The sequence below is a fragment of the Larus michahellis genome, chromosome 4, assembly GCF_964199755.1.
Source record: "Larus michahellis chromosome 4, bLarMic1.1, whole genome shotgun sequence".
NCBI classification, from domain to species: Eukaryota; Metazoa; Chordata; class Aves; order Charadriiformes; family Laridae; genus Larus; species Larus michahellis.
Genome location: NC_133899.1, coordinates 52543471 through 52564226, shown reverse-complemented (window position 1 = coordinate 52564226; position 20756 = coordinate 52543471). Strand labels below are relative to the sequence as shown.

General features: G+C 37.0%; 1 protein-coding gene across 25 annotated transcripts in view; it reads left to right on the top strand.

Annotated features, from left to right (window-relative positions):
• PCNX1 (pecanex 1) overlaps positions 1-20756 on the top strand; it is a 104302-nt gene that overhangs the window by 60405 nt on the left and 23141 nt on the right. For 24 of the 25 annotated variants that reach the window (XR_012586714.1, XR_012586712.1, XR_012586716.1 and 21 more), the window contains 16 exons: positions 783-888; positions 2589-2681; positions 4278-4428; positions 6583-6724; positions 8230-8407; positions 8821-8929; positions 9539-9668; positions 10712-10770; positions 11562-11777; positions 12208-12461; positions 13429-13659; positions 14958-15058; positions 15902-16052; positions 17770-18000; positions 18391-18665; positions 20336-20577. Coding sequence is in view for 15 of the 25 variants with exons in the window: in XM_074584810.1 (XP_074440911.1) it covers positions 783-888; positions 2589-2681; positions 4278-4428; positions 6583-6724; positions 8230-8407; positions 8821-8929; positions 9539-9668; positions 10712-10770; positions 11562-11777; positions 12208-12461; positions 13429-13659; positions 14958-15058; positions 15902-16052; positions 17770-18000; positions 18391-18665; positions 20336-20577 (2669 nt within the window). In the remaining 10 variants the exon portion in view is untranslated. The remainder of the gene's footprint in view (positions 1-782; positions 889-2588; positions 2682-4277; positions 4429-6582; positions 6725-8229; positions 8408-8820; positions 8930-9538; positions 9669-10711; positions 10771-11561; positions 11778-12207; positions 12462-13428; positions 13660-14957; positions 15059-15901; positions 16053-17769; positions 18001-18390; positions 18666-20335; positions 20578-20756) is intronic. The other variant, XM_074584800.1, reaches the window with a different exon arrangement.

Sequence of the window (20756 nt, the reverse complement as noted above, 5' to 3'; positions counted from 1 at the left end):
TGCAGGTTCACGTGTTCAGCAAGATGTGGGACAGTAAAGCATTGCAATACGTTGTGATATGTAATTTCCTTTGAAGATCTAGGGCTCATTCTGTAGTGAGCTTCCTGTCCATAAAATGAAATAATACGTATTTCTGTACCACATAGGGTATTGTAAGAAAAATCACATTAAGGGCTTGTGAGACACTTAAGTATGGCTGGCAGTGCTCCATATGATTTTCTAAAAGCTTAGGCATAAATTGTTTGGGTTTTAGTACCAACAAGGTCTGCTAAGAATTTAGTAGTTTAGTCAGCATAGCTAATTCACGAATTAATCAGGGTAGTATAGAATATCTTTTTATTGCTTTTGAAGTTTGAATTAAGCCAAAGAATTCTTGGTTTTCTAATTGGTGTTGACAAATAGACCACTTCTAAACTTTGCACCAAGTTACATTTCTGTTCAGTTACTTATGAACTAAAGTTTCGTTTCATGACTACTAAGAACTCCACTTGAAGTTCACTATTTGTTGAGTCACTCCTGTTGGTACTGGAGAAACTGCTGTTTAAAAAACGTCTGGTGACTCATCTTGAATGGTGGTCACTGTGTGCAACCAGAGGTCTAATTCTTTCATGAAGTTGAGATCTCATCTTTGTAAACTTGTTCAGTCATGTGAAAGCACTAATATGCCAGGATTATTTTTTCTTGTAATCAACTTGTAATAGAACTTCTGACTTTGTTATTCTTCTAAAACCACGTAGAACAATACATGCTTTTCAGTCCGTTCTTTTTTGTCTTTCTTTAAGCTCTTTAGTGCAATCAAAATTTTTTCCTAATTCTGAAGACAAAAATCCCGAGGATCCTCTGTCTGAAGTAAAAGATCCTTTACCTGAAAAGCTTAGAAATTCTGTGGTAAGTAGGCTTTTTAATTTATTGCTTAAATTCAGTCTTCATGTACGTTGGTTTGCATAGCATCAATCTGGATATTACTTGGTTCACAATGCTTGATAATTACCATTCTGTTGATTAGAATAGATATCTGCAGATCAACCAATGTACTACACTGAGTTTATATTTCAATTTAAGTTATTTAAAAGGAGGCATGTGAGAGAAATGGAATTCCCTAATGTGAATTCAGTGAAGCATCATGGAGGATTTTTTTTCTAGCTTATATTAATAATAGAAATGATACTTGCTTTTGTGCAGAAATTAGTAGGAAAGAATTAATGGTAGCGAAACTATATTAACTCTATTTCTAGGTCTTGTGAGCAAGACCTTTGTGTGTGCTGTTCCGGAAGTAGAAAATAAAAACTGTGGAAAGTGTTGTGAATTTTTTTTTTGGGATGGGTTGCTTGTTTGTTTTGGGGTTTGTAACAGATGTAACCTGTTCCATTTACTCCAGCACATACTTTGCATTTTTTGTACAAATTCACTCTAAATATTTATGTAAGTAGCAATATTTAAACATTATTCTCTTTCACACAGCAGAGCAGTAAGTAAAAGGCTTAAGAAGCTTAGTATATTGAACTTACACAAAAGGTTGAACATTTAACCTTGTGTAAGGCTTGGCTGTAGAAGAATAACAGTACAGATGTGTTTGTCCTAGTACAGCAGGCACAAGCATGACAAGGTGCAGAGTGTGGAAACTGCAAGTAAATATTTAGAACAGCAAAACTGCAGTTCTTTTAATGCTTAACAGGAGAGAATGACTATAGGAGCTGCAAGCTCCTCTTTAGCTCTCAAACTGTTGTTCGTCACCGAGGGGGCAGGGGAGTTGAGGATTATGAGGATTTCTTTTGGTGTTTTTAAAATTGGAACTTGCTGATTTAAAAAAAAAAAGTTGTATCCCTAGAAGTTAAGACCTTGCACAATAATTGCTGTGTGTAATTATTTGGGCAATCTTGGAATAGTTAATTCTTTAATGATTTTCTGGGCTGAAAATATTAATACTATATTTACAGAGTAGGAACAGGTCTGAACTTGAAAATTCTTGAGTTGTAGAGGCCCTAAGTACGTATTGCCCCCTTGTGACTGAATCTGGCATTATTTGTTTTGTTATTTTTAGCCCATTATCAACAGCTTGTCTTCATTTTTTAGGGGTAACAAAAAATTCAAACTCTTTCCTCAGGGTCATTGCAAAGCTATCCTTTACCCTTCTGCAAAGGAGGGGGGAAAAGGGTTAAAGAGCCTAGTTGTTTCACCTGGTCGTTAGTTCTGTCTAGGCATCTGTCTTCCAGAGCTCTTAATTGCCCCATAGTCTAAACAATTCTTAGATCATAAATGGGAAATTTGGTTAGCCCTTCCAGCTCTTTTGTCAGTGTTGTAGGGGGGGTCCTTATACCCCCTCACAGTCCAGAATGAGAGAGAGAATATATTGGGTATATTAATTTCTCCTGCCACGCTTTGGGTATGCATCTTTCTGCTTAACTCATTTGAACTAGTGCTCTTAGCTGTAAGATTTATATTCTGAAATTTCTGATAACTTCAATGGAAGTAATTAACACTGGCATAATTTGAAAATCTTTAATCAGTTACTGTGTTACTGCCAATGGGCAGTAAGAATCTGAACCAAAGCTGGTATTTTCTAAAATTATTTTGTTTTGACTCCCCAGAGTGAACGATTACAATCTGACCTGATTGTGTGTATAGTCATTGGTGTACTCTATTTTGCAATTCACGTCAGTACAGTATTTACAGTTTTACAGGTAAGGTGTTCCATCATGTCTGACACTTGTCTTCTACATAGAAATACTCTAATGTGATATAGTGCTTATTCTGGTAGTGCACTGGGTTTCCTGATTAGTTTTAGGTGATCTTTAAATATATAGTGTGACAAGTACATGACCAAAGATCTTCATGTTCCAGTTTTTTGTGCTCAAAAACTGTTCTTTGCCTGTTCTTTCCTAGTTTCTTCTTACATTTTGGATTTTTATTTTAGTCTCTGACACAAAATACCCTCTTTCACTTAATCTCTCACTGTCAGGATCATTTTGGAGTAAGAAAAAAATAAACTTTTTCTTAAAAAAAAGAAGTTTAAAAGGTTTAATTCTTAAAGATTGAGGGTACAAGCCTTGACTTGGCAATTGCGTGCTAGCGTGGCTTTTTCTAGACCATGGTATAGGGGAGTACCCCTTTACTGGAATGCTTATTTACAGGACTTCAAAGAGCCTTTGAGTTTCAAGTTCTTTATTTGTTGGTCTATCTAATATTACTGCTTTGGATACTTTTAATGTGTATATATGACTCCTACTGGATGATGACGATGACATGGGACCAGATCCTGTGCTTGAATTTGTTTAGGTAAAGGCATTTGCCTAAAGAGTTGCAGTTACTGAATTTCTTATTTTGGTATTCCTGTAGAGGAATGATTGGTTAGCTTATGAACAGCCTTATGTCAGGCAAATGAAAGTTTCTTGCATGTGTTTTAGAAGGATTTTACCCTCCCGCTGCTGCCTGCAGTTAAAGTGAGAAACTAATTTTAAAAAGCATATGCATTTAGGTAGCTTCAGGTTTACAGGTGAAGTGTCCTACTTAAGCGAGTGTACTAGTTTATTCTAAGGAAAGTATCTATTCCATTTTATGGCTGGACTTCAGCCCTCCTGAATGATACTTTCTGCCATATTTGAGAAACTTGGCTATATGCTCTTTACCAGTTGTATAGTTCAATAGGCTTGGGCTTCACGGAATTTCTGAATCAAGAGCTTGTAACAATCTTAAATTTGCTACAACATATCTAGAAATTTAGAGAAAATTTTAATGCGTAGAAAGCATTACTGTGAAATCCAGTATTCATACCATATTAATACAGTGTATTTTGTGACTTCTGTGAGAGTTTGGTCCTGGTAGGATCAAAGGGTCGTCTTATTCACCTTCTTCTCAGGAGAATGTGAGATTAGTGATTTGTTTTTCCTTATGCTTATTCTACCTTTTATCCAGAAGATTAAAATGTAAATTTTAAATTTTAAAAATGTTCAGCCTTTAGAGGATAATGGCTTTATCACTTATAAAATGAAGTGCAGATGGGTCAGAAGCAATAGACTATGAAGGAAGATTGGTGTACTATTTTTACTTTAAAATACTTCTCAACTTAGTGAAAATTGGTTAGAAATAGATGGTTTATTCTCTCACAGGCATTTCTTGTTTGATCTTAAAGTTGTTAGTACAGCTTCTTATGAAGAAATACATTCCCAACTTACTATTACAGGAGCACCTGCCTAGATGCTGGAAAAGGTATTTCATTATTAGTGTATGATTTTGTTTATAAAAATACAAATCTTAATTTCTTCAATTCTTCTTTTTAGCCTATTTTAAGTTATGTTCTCTATGCATTGGTGGGTACGGTAGGCTTTGTGACCCATTATGTTCTGCCTCAACTCCGAAAGCAACTTCCTTGGCATTGCTTTTCTCACCCGCTGCTGAAAACCAAGGAATACTATCAGTTTGAAGTCCGAAGTAAGTATCATTCATGACACTTTTTTGAACTTGATGTAGTTGCTGACCAACTTGTGTTACCTGTTGATACACTTAATCTCTTTTCTTTATTATTCTCATCACTGGAGTATTTAATGACATCTAATCTAGAAATGTCTTACTTTCTCAGTTCCTCATGCTTTGGTATCTCTTAACTGATCATGATAAAATATTACATGTGCTAACATTATCTCAGAGCAGTTCCATTAAAGCACAGTCTTCAAAATCTTAAGTTGCAAAGTTTGTGCTAATCATTGCCTTAATTTTTTTATAAAGGTAGAATGTGTTTCCCTAGGTATTTCTTCAAGATAGTAAGTTTTAAAATGTTTTAGAGGATTGGGTATGGTGAATGCTGTTGGAGATTCATCTTGTCATGGATTTGATTCTTAATGGTATTGTTGACGTGTTTAACAACAGAAAGTAGTGCAAGTGGCCTACTAAGGGACCAGTCTCGCTAGCTGACCTGCGTAGACATGCACTTGCACCTTGTATTAAAGTCTAGATTTCCATGAAATCTTTCCCTGGATGCTGCAGAAAATATGAATTAGTTATAGTGCTGATCAGTTTTCCAGTATGTACTGGTAGATTGTGGGGTCTCTGCTGTTAACAATAAAAATGTTCCAACAGTGGACTTAAGAAATTTATATCAAAAATAACTCAACTAGAGAAGCTACAGTTGGTGCCCTTTTGCTGATAGCCGACTTCAGTATTTCCGTATGTAGTAGAGTTTTCAGGAAAGATGAAAGTCATATCCAGTAATGTTAAACGTAAGTTTGTAGCATCTCCTGATTTGGTCCCTGTAACTTAAAGAGAACTCATGCCGTGTCAATGACTAATTGTCCTTATGGCTTCTATTGTAGAAAAGGAACTTCACTTTTTGCTAAGGCTCTTCATATGCAGTTGTTCATAGCAATGAAGAGGGGTGGGCCTTTATGTATGCAGCAGTGTTTAACATAACTTTTGACATAAGCTTTTCCAGCCTATATTTGTACTGCTTTGTAAAATAAATTTTCTCGTTATCTTCATTTGTGTTAATTTAAAAGGGAGCAAACCTGTTATATATTTCATGATTATTGTAGAAGTTTAAAAGAAGTTCTTAAGTCTGACACCTGTGTTGGCAGGTTACGTATGCTCTTCTATATTGTAGAGCGGTAAACCAGAAAGCTTTTAGTTCAAGTATGGTTGGAAAACATCCTTTTGCATGAGATAAAATGCGTAATGTCAAACAGTTTCATTAGTATCAATGTTGAAGTCATTGAAGAGTCGGCAACCCAGTTTGTTTCCTGTCAAGTACAGTAAGCAAATAGCTTGCAAACTGTTATCTTGTAATATATTTTGTATACATGTGTAACAGTGCAAAACCTCTACTGGGGCTACCAATGGTATCTTAGAAGGAACTTCTCTTCGTTTCAGTCAGATAAAACTATGAAAGCCCATGTCATGGTTTAACCCCAGCTGGCAACTAGGACCACACAGCTGCTTGCTTACTCCCCTGCCTCACCGATGGGATGGGGGAGAGAATCAGAAGAGTGAAAGTGAGATAAAGACAGTTTAATAGGTAGAGCAAAAGCCACACACGTGAGAGAAGCAAAACAAGGAATTCATTCACTGCTTCCTATGGGCAGGCAGGTGTTCAGCCATCTCCGGGAAAGCAGGGTTCCATCACGCGTAATGGTTACTTGAAAAGACAAACACCATCACTCTGAACATCATGCCTTTCCCCTTCCCCTCCCCAGCCCTCAGCTTTATATGCTGAGTGTGACATCACATGGTATTGAATATCCCTTTGGTCACTTGGTGTCAGCTGTCCCGGCTGTGCCCCCTTCCAGCTTCATGGGTGCCTCCTGCCCTCTTGTTTGCAGGCCAGTAATAGAAGCTGAAAAGCCTTTGGCTACTTAGCAGCAACTAAAACATTAGTGTTATCAATGTTATTTTCATCCTAAATCCAAAATACAGCACTAGACCAGATGCTAGTAAGAAAACTAACTCTATCCCAGCTGAAACCAGGACAGTCCAGTACGAGAATGCAGTTAATGTTTGGCTTCACAAATTACTTGGATCAACAATCTTTATTCTGTTATCTGAGTTTGATTTGACAGTGCAATCTGATTTCTTCTTTTTATTGTATCTTAATAGATGCTGCACATGTTATGTGGTTTGAGAAACTTCACATTTGGCTCCTTTTTGTAGAGAAGAATGTTATCTATCCACTGATAGTCCTCAATGAGCTTAGTAGCAGCGCTAAGAATATTGCTAGTCCAAAGAAACTGGATACTGAGTAAGTAGAAAAGGTTATCAAGTAATCTGAGTAAGTCTGCTGTGGTGCAAAATTAAATAGTGAGTTCTGTCCTCAATGGGAAGACAGTTAATGCTATTGCCTTAAAACGATGGCAAGGAATAAATAAATTTTATTTGAAAGCTCTTATAGAACCGAGTCACCTTGTTGACTTAAACTGAATGGAGTATTACAGTGTTAAACTAGGAACCTACATGAAGATAAATTATTCCATTCATAGCATATATTGTAAAGATTGCAGGTTGCAGAATTATTTAGTAGTGTGATATCAGAATTTCCCTGTTGATCTTTAGATTCTAAGATACAATTATCTGGACTGCAAGTTCAAGATAGTGACAGTACATTCTGATATTTTTGTCCCGTGTAAGCTTTAAGACTTGTGTAATGTTCCCTGAGTTGGTGTCCAGCTTGCAGCCTCTCTACAGCTTTCTGCTGTCATCAAGGAATTCCCCAGGCCTTCCAGCCCCTAAGTATAGTCTGTATCCAGATGGAATTTCACACTTCCTCTTAAATTGAGCCTTAGTTATAATTCCTCAAGCAGTGTATCTCAGTAAATGAGAGTTCATTGCATTTTGAGAGAGGCCCTGCATTTTTTGCCTCCAAGAACAATGACCAGGTGTCTTTTTTGGATTTGAAGTTCTATTGATTTAGAACAGAAGTGTTGTAGAGAAAATAAATCTTGAAGCAAAATGGAACATATATTTGAGGAGAAGGGGGGTGTTGGATTTTTTGGGGCAGAGGTTTGGTTTGTTTCTTTAAGTTTAATAATCCCTGGATTTAGTAAACTTTTGCCTTGGGTTCATTATTCTTGTCACTACAAGATCTTTGGGAGGAATATTGCCACTACATTACTTTAACATTATTTTTATAGCCCTTTGATAAGTCAGTTACTATCTGTGAAAAAGAATATCCCTGTAAGTTTATCATTAAGTTGTGTCTCCAACTATATAAGCTAGAGCAGTACAGGCATGCAGGAAATAATGATAATCCAGTGTTCACTAACATCCTCTTGCTGACTAACCTAGAGCACTTTAGCATTTTTGTGTCTCAATATTCATAACCTAAATAAAGATCAGGTTTCTGTTCGGAGCACAAGGATATTTCACCTCTTATTTTTATTTTTTTTAGTGAGACTCTTACAAATAGTGCGTATCCTGGAATATTGATTGTCTTGAGAATACTGATAGGAAGACTTGGATGGTAATCTTTAAAAATAAAATTAAAAATCTGATGTTGACTTTAAAAAAAAAAAAAGAAAACCAAAACAAAAAAAAACAAACCAACCAAAAAAAACAAACAAAAAAAACAAACAAAAAAAACCAACCCACAACAAACCAAACATAGCCCCCACCCAACTCCAAAAGCAAACCCAAATCTAAACCTTGAGTTTGAAGAGATTGGTATTGCATGATAGCAACAGTTTAGGTGGTCTTAAACCCTGTTCGGGCAGCAGATAAGTAACTGTGTTGTGTGAATTTCTTACACAGGTTGGGTGCTTTAATGATCACAATAGCTGGCTTGAAGTTACTGCGTTCATCATTCAGTAGCCCAACGTGCCAGTATGTCACTGTTATTTTCACAGTGCTCTTCTTTACTTTTGATTACAAAAGTTTTACTGAGACCATGCTGCTAGATCTCTTCTTCATGTCCATACTCTTCAGCAAGGTAACTTTAACTCTCTATTTCTAGGTGTTTCAGGTCATCCAAAAGGGAAAACAGGTAGTTCTAACTGATAGGTAATCCTCCAGATCATCAGTCCTGTTGGTACTGTAATCAATATGGTATAAGACAGCTAAGACTTCTCCTTCCCAAATCACTTATGTTTGCTTGAGAAAGCATATGTAACTTCCTAAAAATCTCACGTTTCTGTTAGTAGAACAATGAATTGTTTGCTTCAATGACGTTATTTGCTTCATTCTTACATCCTTTTTGTAAGTCTCAAGGCTTCTGGTAGACCAGTAAGAACTTTAGGGTGACCAGTAAATTCCTCAGGATATTTATGTACTGCAAAGCTTGTTAATTCTCAGCCAAGTAACTAAACTTTTCTTCTCTTTTTCTTTTTTTTTTTTTTCCTGTAGCTTTGGGAACTCTTTTATAAATTGAGATTTGTATATACCTACATTGCCCCCTGGCAGATCACATGGGGATCTGCTTTCCATGCTTTTGCCCAGCCCTTTGCTGTGCCACGTATCCTTTGAAAATGCAGACTTTCCTGAAGTTGTGTATGTATAACATCTGAATGTTGCATTGTAATGGATTATGTATTATGGGCTAAATCTACTGAATGAACAGGTTTGTCTAGTGAGTACTTATGAAAAACCGTACACTTTCTGCCTTGCTACAATGTTATGAATTATGCAATAGGAGGTAGAGTAGGAATAGAACTCTGACATAAAAGAAATATAGAGCAGGAATTATTTCATTCTGAAAATGACAGCTTTTCTTATGACAGTCATTCCCTTTTTCAAGAGTCACTAACTATGGTTTTAGTTCTTGAGTTTTGCATTTTAAGCTTCTGTAGACTGATTTGAATGGAGTGTTGAGTTAGTATTCTCTGTAGAATTTTGAGAAAGAATGACCACCATGTTTAGTGCCAAATTTTAACCTCTTTCTGTTTTTAAAACAAAAAATAACCCCCTTATTGCTGGAGATGCTGTAAGGATACTTTGTTCCATAAAACTCCTCAGAGGTCTTGTTTTGCTCTTAATTGGTATTGCTGTCTATTTCAGGTACTATCACAGAAGTTTGAAAAAAAGTAGTTGTTACTTTGCTTTCCTTAATTCTGTTATCCTACAGATTCTGCAATGTTGTTTGTCCAAGCAGCTGTGTCAGCTTTCTTCTCTACTCCCCTGAATCCTTTTCTGGGAAGTGCAATATTCATCACTTCATACGCCAGGCCTGTCAAATTCTGGGAAAGAGATTACAAGTAGGTGAAATAAGACCTTTAAAGTTTGTGTCCTTTGTTTTTAGTAATGTAACTATGGCTAAATATGTTGGTTTGGTTTGTTTTTTTTCTCCAAGTGTTGCTATTTTCTTTTGCAGAGAAAACTAGCTTATAGCACTGAAATTTTCAATGAACTTGTTTCTGAAATACTGTAGCAGCTGTTTTTATACTAGCAACATTTGCTTTAGCTTAAGTAATTACTACTTGGAGGTATGCCATCCTGGTAATTTTTTAAACATAAAAATTATTGTAAAGTGCAGTTTTAATCAGAAAGTGAATTTATGTACAAAAAGGCTTTGAGGGGCAGTTCATAACTGTATTTGACCTGTGTTCATTATTGCTTGTTTCACAGCTAAAACTGGCTAACCTCAATATATAAGTCTTTAAAGTAAATCTCTTTTGGTCAAGGTGGATTCAGTAGTAAAAGATTCTTCTTTTCAGATTATACCTCCCTGGGTTTTCTTTCTCCAAAGTCCGCTATTGTTGATGGCGTATCGGATCAGTGAAATGTTAGATAAACAGCATAGGGCAAGATGAGCTGGTATTTATAGAGAGTTCTGGTATTTATGGAGAATTGATTTTTTCATTTCAATGCTTTATTGCTTTTTCCCTTCCAACACTAGAACAGCTTAAATACAATGTTCCAAATCTTACGTTAAAGCATTAAGGTTGTAACTTCAGCCAATGAAATAATAACTTTCTGAAAATTGCCCTTTCAGTAAAGTCTATTGGAATGTTAGGTGTGCTGATGTAATTGTTTGTAAGTCTATCACATGTAAAGCTAAAGATTATTCTGTGGCTACCTACTGTGGATAAACTTTATTAGGTATTGGATCATATTGCTATTATAGGCAGAAAAAGCTTTTACATGAGAAGAGCAGCAAACTTGCATATAAAATTATTTAAAAATAACTTTTTGAATCTATTTCAGTGGGAATTTTTTTAACCATTTTTTTCTGTTAGTATTTCTTCCCTTAGATTTTCTTACAGTAATAAACTTTAAGTATGCCATATTTTATTTTCAGCACAAAGCGTGTGGATCATTCGAATACAAGGCTGGCTTCTCAGCTTGATCGAAACCCAGGTAGCTTTCCTAGTCTGCCTTCTTGTTTGGTGGTGGTGGCTTGGCTTTTTTTGGTGGGTTGTTCTTAGGGGTTTTTTGGTGGGCTTTGCTTATTTTATGTGTGTTTGTGGGTTGGAGATTTTTTTGGGGGGTGGGGTAGTTGGTGGTTTTTTTCAAATGTAAATGGATTTTTTTTTTAATAGGATTGATGATCGGTTTGCTCTCTGGTCTTCTCCAACCCTGCCCAACCATTCTATTCTGTCTACTGTTATTTTCGCTTCCATCATCTCTCTATTGCTTTATTCTTTAGACTCTCCTATAGGTTTTTCTTGTCTTCCCCCTACCTTTATGTGTGTCTGCTTTACTACTTTATTATCGTAGTATGTGTTGAGCTGTCTTGCTTTTTATTCTTAAGTAATTAAAAAAAGGCAAACATTATTTGAAGGTGTCTCTGTCGTGGTAATGAGAACAGTACAACAGTCATTACTGAGATTCTTCTGTGCTCATCTGCTTTTATACTTTACTATGTGGAATAGATTGATGGGAAATGTGTGAATGGATCTGAAGGAATAATTTGGAGGATGGAGGACTGACTAAGAAGGGAGAAGATTTGGTCAAAAGTACTAAATGTCACTTATCACTCGTTTTGAGTAGGTGTCCCTTAAAAAAGGGTGTCTGTGTGTGGAGAATGACCTTGAAACAAAGCTGCTGTTAAGAAAATTGTAGAATTCAATGTGAAAGTGATAATTGACATTCAAGCTTCATGTTTTTCTGCAGATTCAGATAATGACCCAAATCCAATCTTCCTGCAGGTTCAGATGATAACAACCTGAATTCAATCTTCTATGAACATTTAACCCGTTCCCTTCAGCACAGCCTATGTGGAGACTTGTTGTTGGGTCGCTGGGGAAACTATAGTACTGGGGACTGCTTCATCCTAGCCTCTGACTACCTCAATGCACTAGTACACCTTATAGAGATAGGAAATGGCTTGGTCACCTTCCAGCTGAGGGGACTTGAATTCAGAGGTGAGCATGTTACACTTCCTTAACTGTCTGTACTAAAAAGTGGGTTTCTGCTTTGGAAACTTCAGTTATTTTCAGTTCAGTCCTGTAAATTAATTGCTTTGAAAATGGGCTGCAGAAGGGTCTCTTTATGCCCCTGTCACTTGTGAGCAAAACTAGCTTGCTGTCGCAGAGTTGATGCAAGTCTCTCTTTCCATTTTAGTGCAGTATGTCTACCATAATTGAATCTTAGAGACACTTAACTAAAATGTGATCCTAGAGTGATAAATTAAGCTAAACAAATCTTTTGTGTTCGCTGGCAGGTAGTTCACTTGGTGTTACAGAAACGTAATTGAAGATGGGTTGGATTCTAAATACTTTTAAACACAAGTCAATGTTAAAGCAATCATAGCAAGTGTTCAAGTCTGTCTTCTTTTCTGTATTTTCTCCTAAGGAACTTATTGCCAGCAACGAGAAGTAGAGGCCATCACTGAAGGTGTAGAGGAAGATGAAGGTTTTTGTTGCTGTGAACCAGGCCACCTTCCTCACATGCTTTCCTTTAATGCTGCCTTTGGGCAGCGTTGGCTGGCTTGGGAAGTGCTTGTGACAAAGTATGTCCTGGAGGGCTATAGCATCACTGACAACAGTGCAGCTTCCATGCTTCAAGTCTTTGATCTCCGGAAAATTCTCACCACTTACTATGTGAAGGTATGATTCCAATCAGTGCAACCCTTGGTGGGGAAGTAGGCTGGATTACATCTGGGAACTGCTTAATGTCTTGAATTTTCATATGAGGATCATGGAATGTGATACAAATTATAGATGTCTGAACATCTTCATCAAAGGAGGACAGAGTTTGCCGTACTGATGATTACTTGATAACTCTGGTGCATGAGCAGGACAATGACTCTGTAGTCTAGAACAGAGAGAGGACACTTTCCATCTGAAGCTGGAGTAGAAACTTGAAAGCTGTTACCCAAATGTAATAGCTCCGTTGTAAATGAAAAGTTAAATAGGTTGTTTCTCTTGGAGAAAGTCAAGCTGCTTTGGTCTTTAAATGCTGTCCAACCAATATTGGTTGGTTTGTTTTGCGTTTTTTTGAAGAAAAAAAAAAAGTAGCCCTGTCCTGTAGTTGTAAGAAGACTCTAGGCCTTGGACCCTTTCAGATAATCAGTTTACTAATTGCAGTATTTCATAAGCTACCCTTTTTCAGAGATCTGAAAATTTTCATGTTGAAATATTTCCAAGATACTTACACGCACAAGTTGGTCACTTGTGTCCCGTTCCTCCTCCCACCACCACCCAAAAAACCCACACAAGAGCGTTAAACTGTCTTGTCTTTTATTTAGCATTTGAATTCTTCAGAAATTCAATATCTAAGCTTCAATGATAACCAGATAAAAATTCCTGGGTATTTGTTTGTTTTTCTGCAAAATTACGGTGAGAGTCCTGTCCCATCCTTCTTTCTTTTCCTTATTCCTTCAGTGCCTGCTTCATAAATCTTGGCAGTCTTTGGTGTTTCTGTGCAAATTTGTTTCATCTCCGGGCTAAATAAACGCAAATATGTATTACTTTTGTTCATTACCAGGAAAATAATGCAAATGAGTTGAAACTATTGAGATTGACTTTTTTTTATTACAATACTGACTCATACTTTTAATTACTGCTGTTTCAGGGAATCATCTATTATGTCACAACATCCCCCAAGCTAGAGGAATGGTTAGCTAATGAGACAATGCAGGAAGGACTGCGGTTGTGCACAGACCGCAATTATGTTGATGTAGACCCAACATTTAACCCAAATATTGATGAGGATTATGACCACCGCCTAGCAGGGATCTCAAGAGAGAGTTTCTGTATGATATATTTGAACTGGATAGAATATTGCTGCTCTCGAAGAGAAAAGGTAAGTATGAACATGCGAGGAAAGCCATTCCCTGTTCTAGCATGGTCTCATTTTTAATATTGGTTTTTAAAATAAGGATTTATAATTGAAATATTAATTTATAGTGTACTGGTTTTGATCTTCTGCTCTTGAGATGTGAATTTAAATAAACTCTATAAGTATTGTATGATTTACCCTGTTCACTAATGAATTTTCATTTACCAGCTCAAATGAATCAGTTGAATCTTAGTCAGGCATTTGTCTATGTACAAAAGGCTGTGGTTATATAATTGATGTTTTGTGCTTAGATGTCAGTGGCTACAAATCAACCTGAACTTAAACAAAAACACAAAATTAAAACCCCCAAAAACCAAATACCTGTTGCCAGCTTATAAGACTGATTACTTCTTTAGTGGTTATAGTATGCTGTTTCTTTGGACTACTGGAATTGTTAGCTTGTGAAACTGATCATCCCATATTCAACCCTTTTCCTCTTTCCAAGTCCTTCCACCTTTTAAATAGAAACATTAGTATGTTTGTAGAGGAATGCCTTGACTTCTTACTGTTTACAAAAAAAACTTGGATGTGATGTAGTCAAAGTAGTGTTGCCTTTGAGAATTAGTAGAAATTGATTGAGATTAAAGGGACAGGAATATTTGGAGGTAAAAGATTATTTAGAAGCCCGTTTTAATGGATGTAAGATTTAGTGTTCTGCAGTCAAATGACAAACAGAGCTGAAGAAAACTGTTTCCCTCCAAGTCATGATCTTGTGAAATATTTTGTGTAGATACTGAAAATTAGGTTTAGTCACCTGAATTGATACTATTATCTAGGGCATTATATATCCTATAGAGCTACTACTGGCTTTGAGGTGAGGGTGAGTTTCCCCTAAATAAAGCTGTGGTCCAGGGAGATTTTCAGTTAACTCAGAATTATACACTCATAACTAGTAAGTGAGAATCTACTTTATTCACTAAAAATATTTTTGTCTTATCAACTGTTTGTATACAAGATACACAGTATCCATGAAGAATGTTGCATGCATCTGTTCAGCTTACAGTTTGTCTTATTTCAAATAGAGTATGTGTGTGTCTGTCTTTACAGTTATTCTGTGTACTTGCAAAACTTCTAATAAACAATTCTTATTGAAAGTCTGAGCAAGAATAACTGGTATGGTAGGTACGCGCACACACACACACTTGAGTTTGTGTAGCAGTTTCTGTTTGGTTCTTTTTACTCTGTCTGGCAGATCGGTTTTTCTGTGGTAATATCTTTACTCCGTTCAACTTAATATTCTTTTTTTCTTTTGTTATTACAAGCCACTGGATTCGAGTAAAGACTCACCCCTGGTGACCTTGTGTTACGGACTATGTGTTCTGGGGCGGAGAGCATTGGGAACGGCTTCGCATCATATGTCTAGGTAATAAAATATTGCTGTAAGCTTCACTTCCTCAAAATCCCTCAGGTTATTTTCCTCCCTAACCCTAGGTTAGCTACTAGATGAGTACCTCTTCATAAAAGAAATAGGTATTTAATGTCATCTTTCCTTAAAGTGGAGAGATTCACCATGTAACCTGTCTTCATTGTAACAGCCATTGAAATGTAACCAAAGAACAGCAAATGAAGGAGAACTTGAATTTTAGTGTTTTTTTTTATCAAACTAATGCAAGGTGAGAATTCTGGTGTAGGTAAGGACCAGTGATAAACAGAACAAGAACTGGTTGAGTTCTAAAATAAAGCTCCGCTTCCTGCTCCAAATATGTGCCCTATATGGAGATAGGGGTAAGAAGAAGACAGCTTCTTCAAATGAAGAACACACATCTTGATGGAAGTTAGATATGACGATTATGATAAGCTTCACAGTTTAGCTGGCTCTGTGGCAAGCAATTGTTTTGTACAAGCCTCCTTCAGCTTAACTCTGTTATCATATGGCAACCTCTTGCAGACTGATAGCCTCACCTTTCTTTAGAAAGCCGATGTAAAATATAGTTGTGTTTCAGGAAAACACGAGGTCATGGTTTAAAAAGAAAATAAAAAGAAGCATAATCAGATGTGGAAGCTATTGGTACTGGGTGTTGACTGTAAAACCTGTTCTATTTCACTTTCAGAGAAACTGTTGACTAATTCTTCTAAGTACCAGCCAATTGACCCCTGAAGGTCTTGCAGATATGCAGTTTCAAGAGTGATGATAATTGTGGATATGTTTGTATTTCTGTTAATATTTGGGCTATTTTCTTCATTATTTTTTTTCCCCCCTCAACAGTAACCTGGAATCCTTCTTGTATGGCCTGCATGCCCTCTTCAAGGGTGACTTCCGTATATCTTCAATTAGAGACGAATGGATCTTTGCTGACATGGAATTGCTGAGGAAAGTAGTGGTTCCTGGAATACGCATGTCACTTAAACTACATCAGGTGAGAGACTGCATGGGAAGATGTGTCCAGTTTTTTTTTATTTCTGTGTGTGGGTTCTTTTAAAAATAAGCAGCTGGGAGAGAGGGGGGAAAAAGAGGAAGAAACTAAAAGGGCATGTGATAGAGATGGACAACAGAAAATGAGGGAATATCTTGTCCTTTGTTTCATTATAGCTCGTGCAGAAGGTGATATAGAGGAAGAAGGGAATGCAGTTTAGGCTCAGAGCTTGAAATTACATCAAGTGCTGATCAGAGAACGTGCCAAGTCCTTTTTCATATTCATCTAGAGATAATTCCCTTATGAACAGCCTCTCTGATATTTTCCTTTCCTCTTGCCCTCCCCACATACATGTAATTGGCTTAAAAGGTTATCATGCTGTTCAAAGCTGCATGGCCCTCTCCTCCAATGGGAGTTGTTTTTCTTGTTCTTTTTCCTTTGAAGTGTTGTAATAACAGACACTTTGGCATTACTCATTGATCCTGTCAGTAAGGTTTCAGGTGAGAATAAGAACGTTGCTTTTCAATAAGCTGAAACTGGGGTTAGTCTTTATAGTGAACTGAGGGTGAAGATGAACAATCTCAAACTCTGTCCAGTGCATCCATTAAGCAAGTAGGAGAAAGCATGTACTGAGTGATAAGCACTCTGGGAAGGGGGGAAAAGTGTTGGTACTCCAGAAGAACAGATTGCTTGAAAATAATAGTAAGTAGAGAAATCTTAGTTGTTTATAATTAGTTTCCTTTTCTGCTGTCATTGCAGAGTCTAGAAGTCCCCTAAAGCTAGCAGTGGTTGAATAAACTCCTTCATGTACCACAAACTCCCTGTATTTAGCAGAATGTTTGTTATAAGTACACGTAGCAAAGTAGAATAATAAAATCATCATTGAAACCAGCAGAAGTACCATTCTGAAGTGTTCTTAATGTATTTGAGTTGCTGTGCAGAATGGGCTCGAATTCAGTCAGAGAATGAAAAGTGAGAAAAAAAAAAAAAACAAATATCTCTAACAAAGTTTTTTCTGCACACTATTGTATTAATCTATAAAGGGTGATTCTATTCACTTGCAGTGCAATAGCATATTGAGGCCTCAGCCAGTGGAAATTTAGCTATTAACCATTATCCTTTTTTCAACTGGAAAGAAATGTGACCTACTGCTAAATTGAACTTGTAAATTTTGTTTCTATTTGACTGGCAGCAATGTAAGTTGTGTGGAAGTATCTGATGATGAAATAGTCTGTCATCAAGTATTAATGTGAACTGTTAAATAGAGAATACAGATAAGCCTTATTGGTCAGCTGTTTTTTTTCTTCCTATTGCTATTTTCATATAGTACAGTCTCAGTGGATAATCAGTGCTTTACTTAAGTGTGTTTTGCATTTGGAGCCTTGTGAATAACCAGAGAAGCTCAAACTAAAATGCTTCTGCAGGCAATACAAATAGATATAAATCTAGTGTAAAAGTCAACTAGAAATTGACTTGAGTCAGTAATAGGGAGGTCCTTCCAATCATTTTGTTTAAGCTAAAGGAAGCAAACAGGACTAATCTGTTGGAGAAGAGATCATCTTTAGCAATGATCTTTAATAGGTATCTGATATTTTTGATGTCTAACTTTGTGTAATGCACTGGGTCTTTCAAGAGTTTCAGGTGTGAAGTGTTTGATTTCATATGTAGTTACATCTGAAATGTTAACCATTTCTTACTGAACATGTGTTCTTGGAAACAGGATCACTTCACTTCTCCAGATGAGTATGATGATCCTTCTGTCCTTTATGAAGCCATAACAACCCATGAAGAAAATCTAGTTATAGCACACGAAGGGGACCCTGCTTGGCGCAGTGCAGTTCTTTCCAATTCTCCCTCCCTCCTCGCTCTGCGTCATGTGATGGATGATGGCACCAATGAATATAAAATCATTATGCTGAATAAGCGGTATCTCAGTTTCAGGGTCATTAAGGTAAGCTTTGTGCACATTCCACAATGTGACAATATGTTGTGGTATATTTTGATAACTATACTAAATTGCTACTTCAACTCAAATCATCGTATTTTTTGTTACTGATTTGTCATTGCTAGGGCTACTTCTCATATAGTGCAAATTTAATCAGAAGGTCACTTCCTCCTGGCTTAAAATATCTTATTTCTCCTCCTATTCTTAAATTTGTTTTATTCTCATCATTGCAGCCTGTGTCCATAAATTCAGCCTTTTAAGGAAGTGAATATGGGTGTTTGCAGTTCTGCAGTGCAATATTACATACACCTGTGAAGGCCTAGGTATAGCAAAGCAGTCATCACCCACTCTCATTGTTTCACTTTCTGACACAGCCTTTCTGCTTGGCTTTTGCAGGTGAATAAGGAGTGTGTGCGTGGCCTGTGGGCAGGACAACAGCAGGAGCTTGTCTTCCTGCGTAATCGTAATCCAGAAAGAGGAAGTATCCAAAACGCAAAACAAGCTCTGAGGAACATGATCAACTCCTCTTGTGACCAGCCAATTGGATACCCAATCTACGTCTCACCTTTGACTACTTCCTATTCAGATAGTCATGAACAACTTAAGGAGATTCTCGGGGGAGCTATCAGCTTAGGAAACATCAGAAACTTCATAGTGTCTACGTGGCACAGGTGAGCTGAGGAAATGAGTTCTCATTAGTATGTGCTCATGCTCTCATAGTCCATTAACTAGTCTCATACATGCCTAACACAGCATAATTTATCCTGTTCAGTCACATAAAAATAAATAAGCCTTGACTTTTATTTCAGGCACATCTGTAGCATATGGCAACTGCTTTGGTACAGGATTAATCTTCAAGTCATATAAGTAATACACCACAAACTATGTAAATGAGAGCTCAGAAAAAACAGGACAGAAAGTCTAGATGCAAGAACTACAACATCAGCTCTAATGTCAGGTTTGATGCACAATCAGACGCAATGCATCTTCTGTATTATTTTTTTCAGTACTATCGCTTTGCAGTTTATAATACCATCTTTACAGAATTGGGACTGTTTGCAAGGGTTCCTGTCTGGTAAATACTTAGTGCGCAAGTGCCAATGTTAGTGTTGTTAGGGTATGCTCATACGTAGTAACATCAGCTTTAGCTGTTGTTCAGAATTTCACGAGTGCTTATAAATACCTGTATGTCAGAGCCAGAATAAGTAACTGGAGTGATGATAATATCATCCTCCTTCCGTATGACCCCTTGGGTAACTGAGTACAAACTCGTGCTGTGCTGTGTTTTATAGGCCATGAGAACTTTTACTATGCTTCTGGCTCCTTATGAATGTGGGTCCAAAAGCCACAGTGGCAGCTGTGTGTAGCATTCAGAAATGTGTGTCCCAGATCTTACCAGCTCTGGGAGCTGGTGGCATAGTTGAAACAGTCCTGTAACTCTTCTGATGGTCATCCTTACACTTAGACATCTACAGCACATCAAAACAGAACATGCTGCTTCACCCCAGAATATGCCACACTTATTACAGTCCGTGGTTTTTGTCTTCTGTTACCATCTGCTTGTTGGACAAGTGGATAGAATAACAGGTGAAAGTAGGATACAGAACAGTATATGGACCCAAGCTGTGTGTGCTTTGGGATTCTGGAAAGGGATGCTCACCATATTTGAGTGCAACAGAAAGAAAAGAATAATAAAAAGTAGGAATAGAAGAGAGGAAGAATGTGCTGTGTTCTTGTGTCCATCTGAAGTTTATTAATGCTAACAATGTGGTGAAAAGCCTGTATGGTTATATGCACTGGGAAATGTTGGCTAACCTACTGTCTGAATGCTCAAAATTCACATGAGAATTTGTGATTCAAATAATTGCAGTATGTGCTTCAAACAACTGTGAGTACATTACTGAAGGTAACAAGAAACCAAATACACTAAAAAGAAAAAAACCACACACAATAATAAAAAACCAGCAAACATTCTTTTCCTGCTCATCTGAATAGACAAAGATTTTGCAGTATAAGAATACACATATGACTGGTATGTTAAGGAGCATAAATTTTACTAAACCAGGATGTTCTACCCACATTTGATATTTAGGATTTTATCACTTATTGCACTTCAGAGGTGGCTTGATTTTTCAAAAGCTATTTTATATGAGCCATTTGGCTTGTCATAAATAACTGTTACTTGAATAGCTGTCATGAAGAAAATTGCAATCTCTTAGAAAACAGCATTTATATTTGCAAAGCATATTCTGAAAAAGTAAAGTCAAGTCATCATAAGGCGTTTCTTAGAACCCCAATGATTAGGAGGCCTGACTTAATGTGTCAATTGCATTGTTTTCAGACTAAGGAAAGGCTGTGGAGCTGGCTGCAATAGCGGTGGGAATATTGAAGATTCAGATGCTGGAGGTGGAGCTTCTTGCACAAGTAACAATGCAACTATCAATGAGTCGCAGAGCAGCATGTCGCAAGGAGGAGGGAATGCAACTACAGGGCAGGGACCTGGAGCAGTACAGCACCCTCCTGTTGCAGCTCATTCCACAACTCTTCCTGCAGCTCATCCACCAACTCATCCCTCCACTCTGGGTAAAGTTAAAATAAAATAAAGCAACAATTTTATAGAAGTGCAATCCTATAGCTAGAACTGGCCTTGCAGCTCTTTGGATCAGGCCTAAGTTAAAAGAAAAAAAGGTAAAAGTGACCTGATTATGTAGTGTTAACACCTGCTGGATTCATCTCAAACTACAGTGCGTTTTATGCAATGC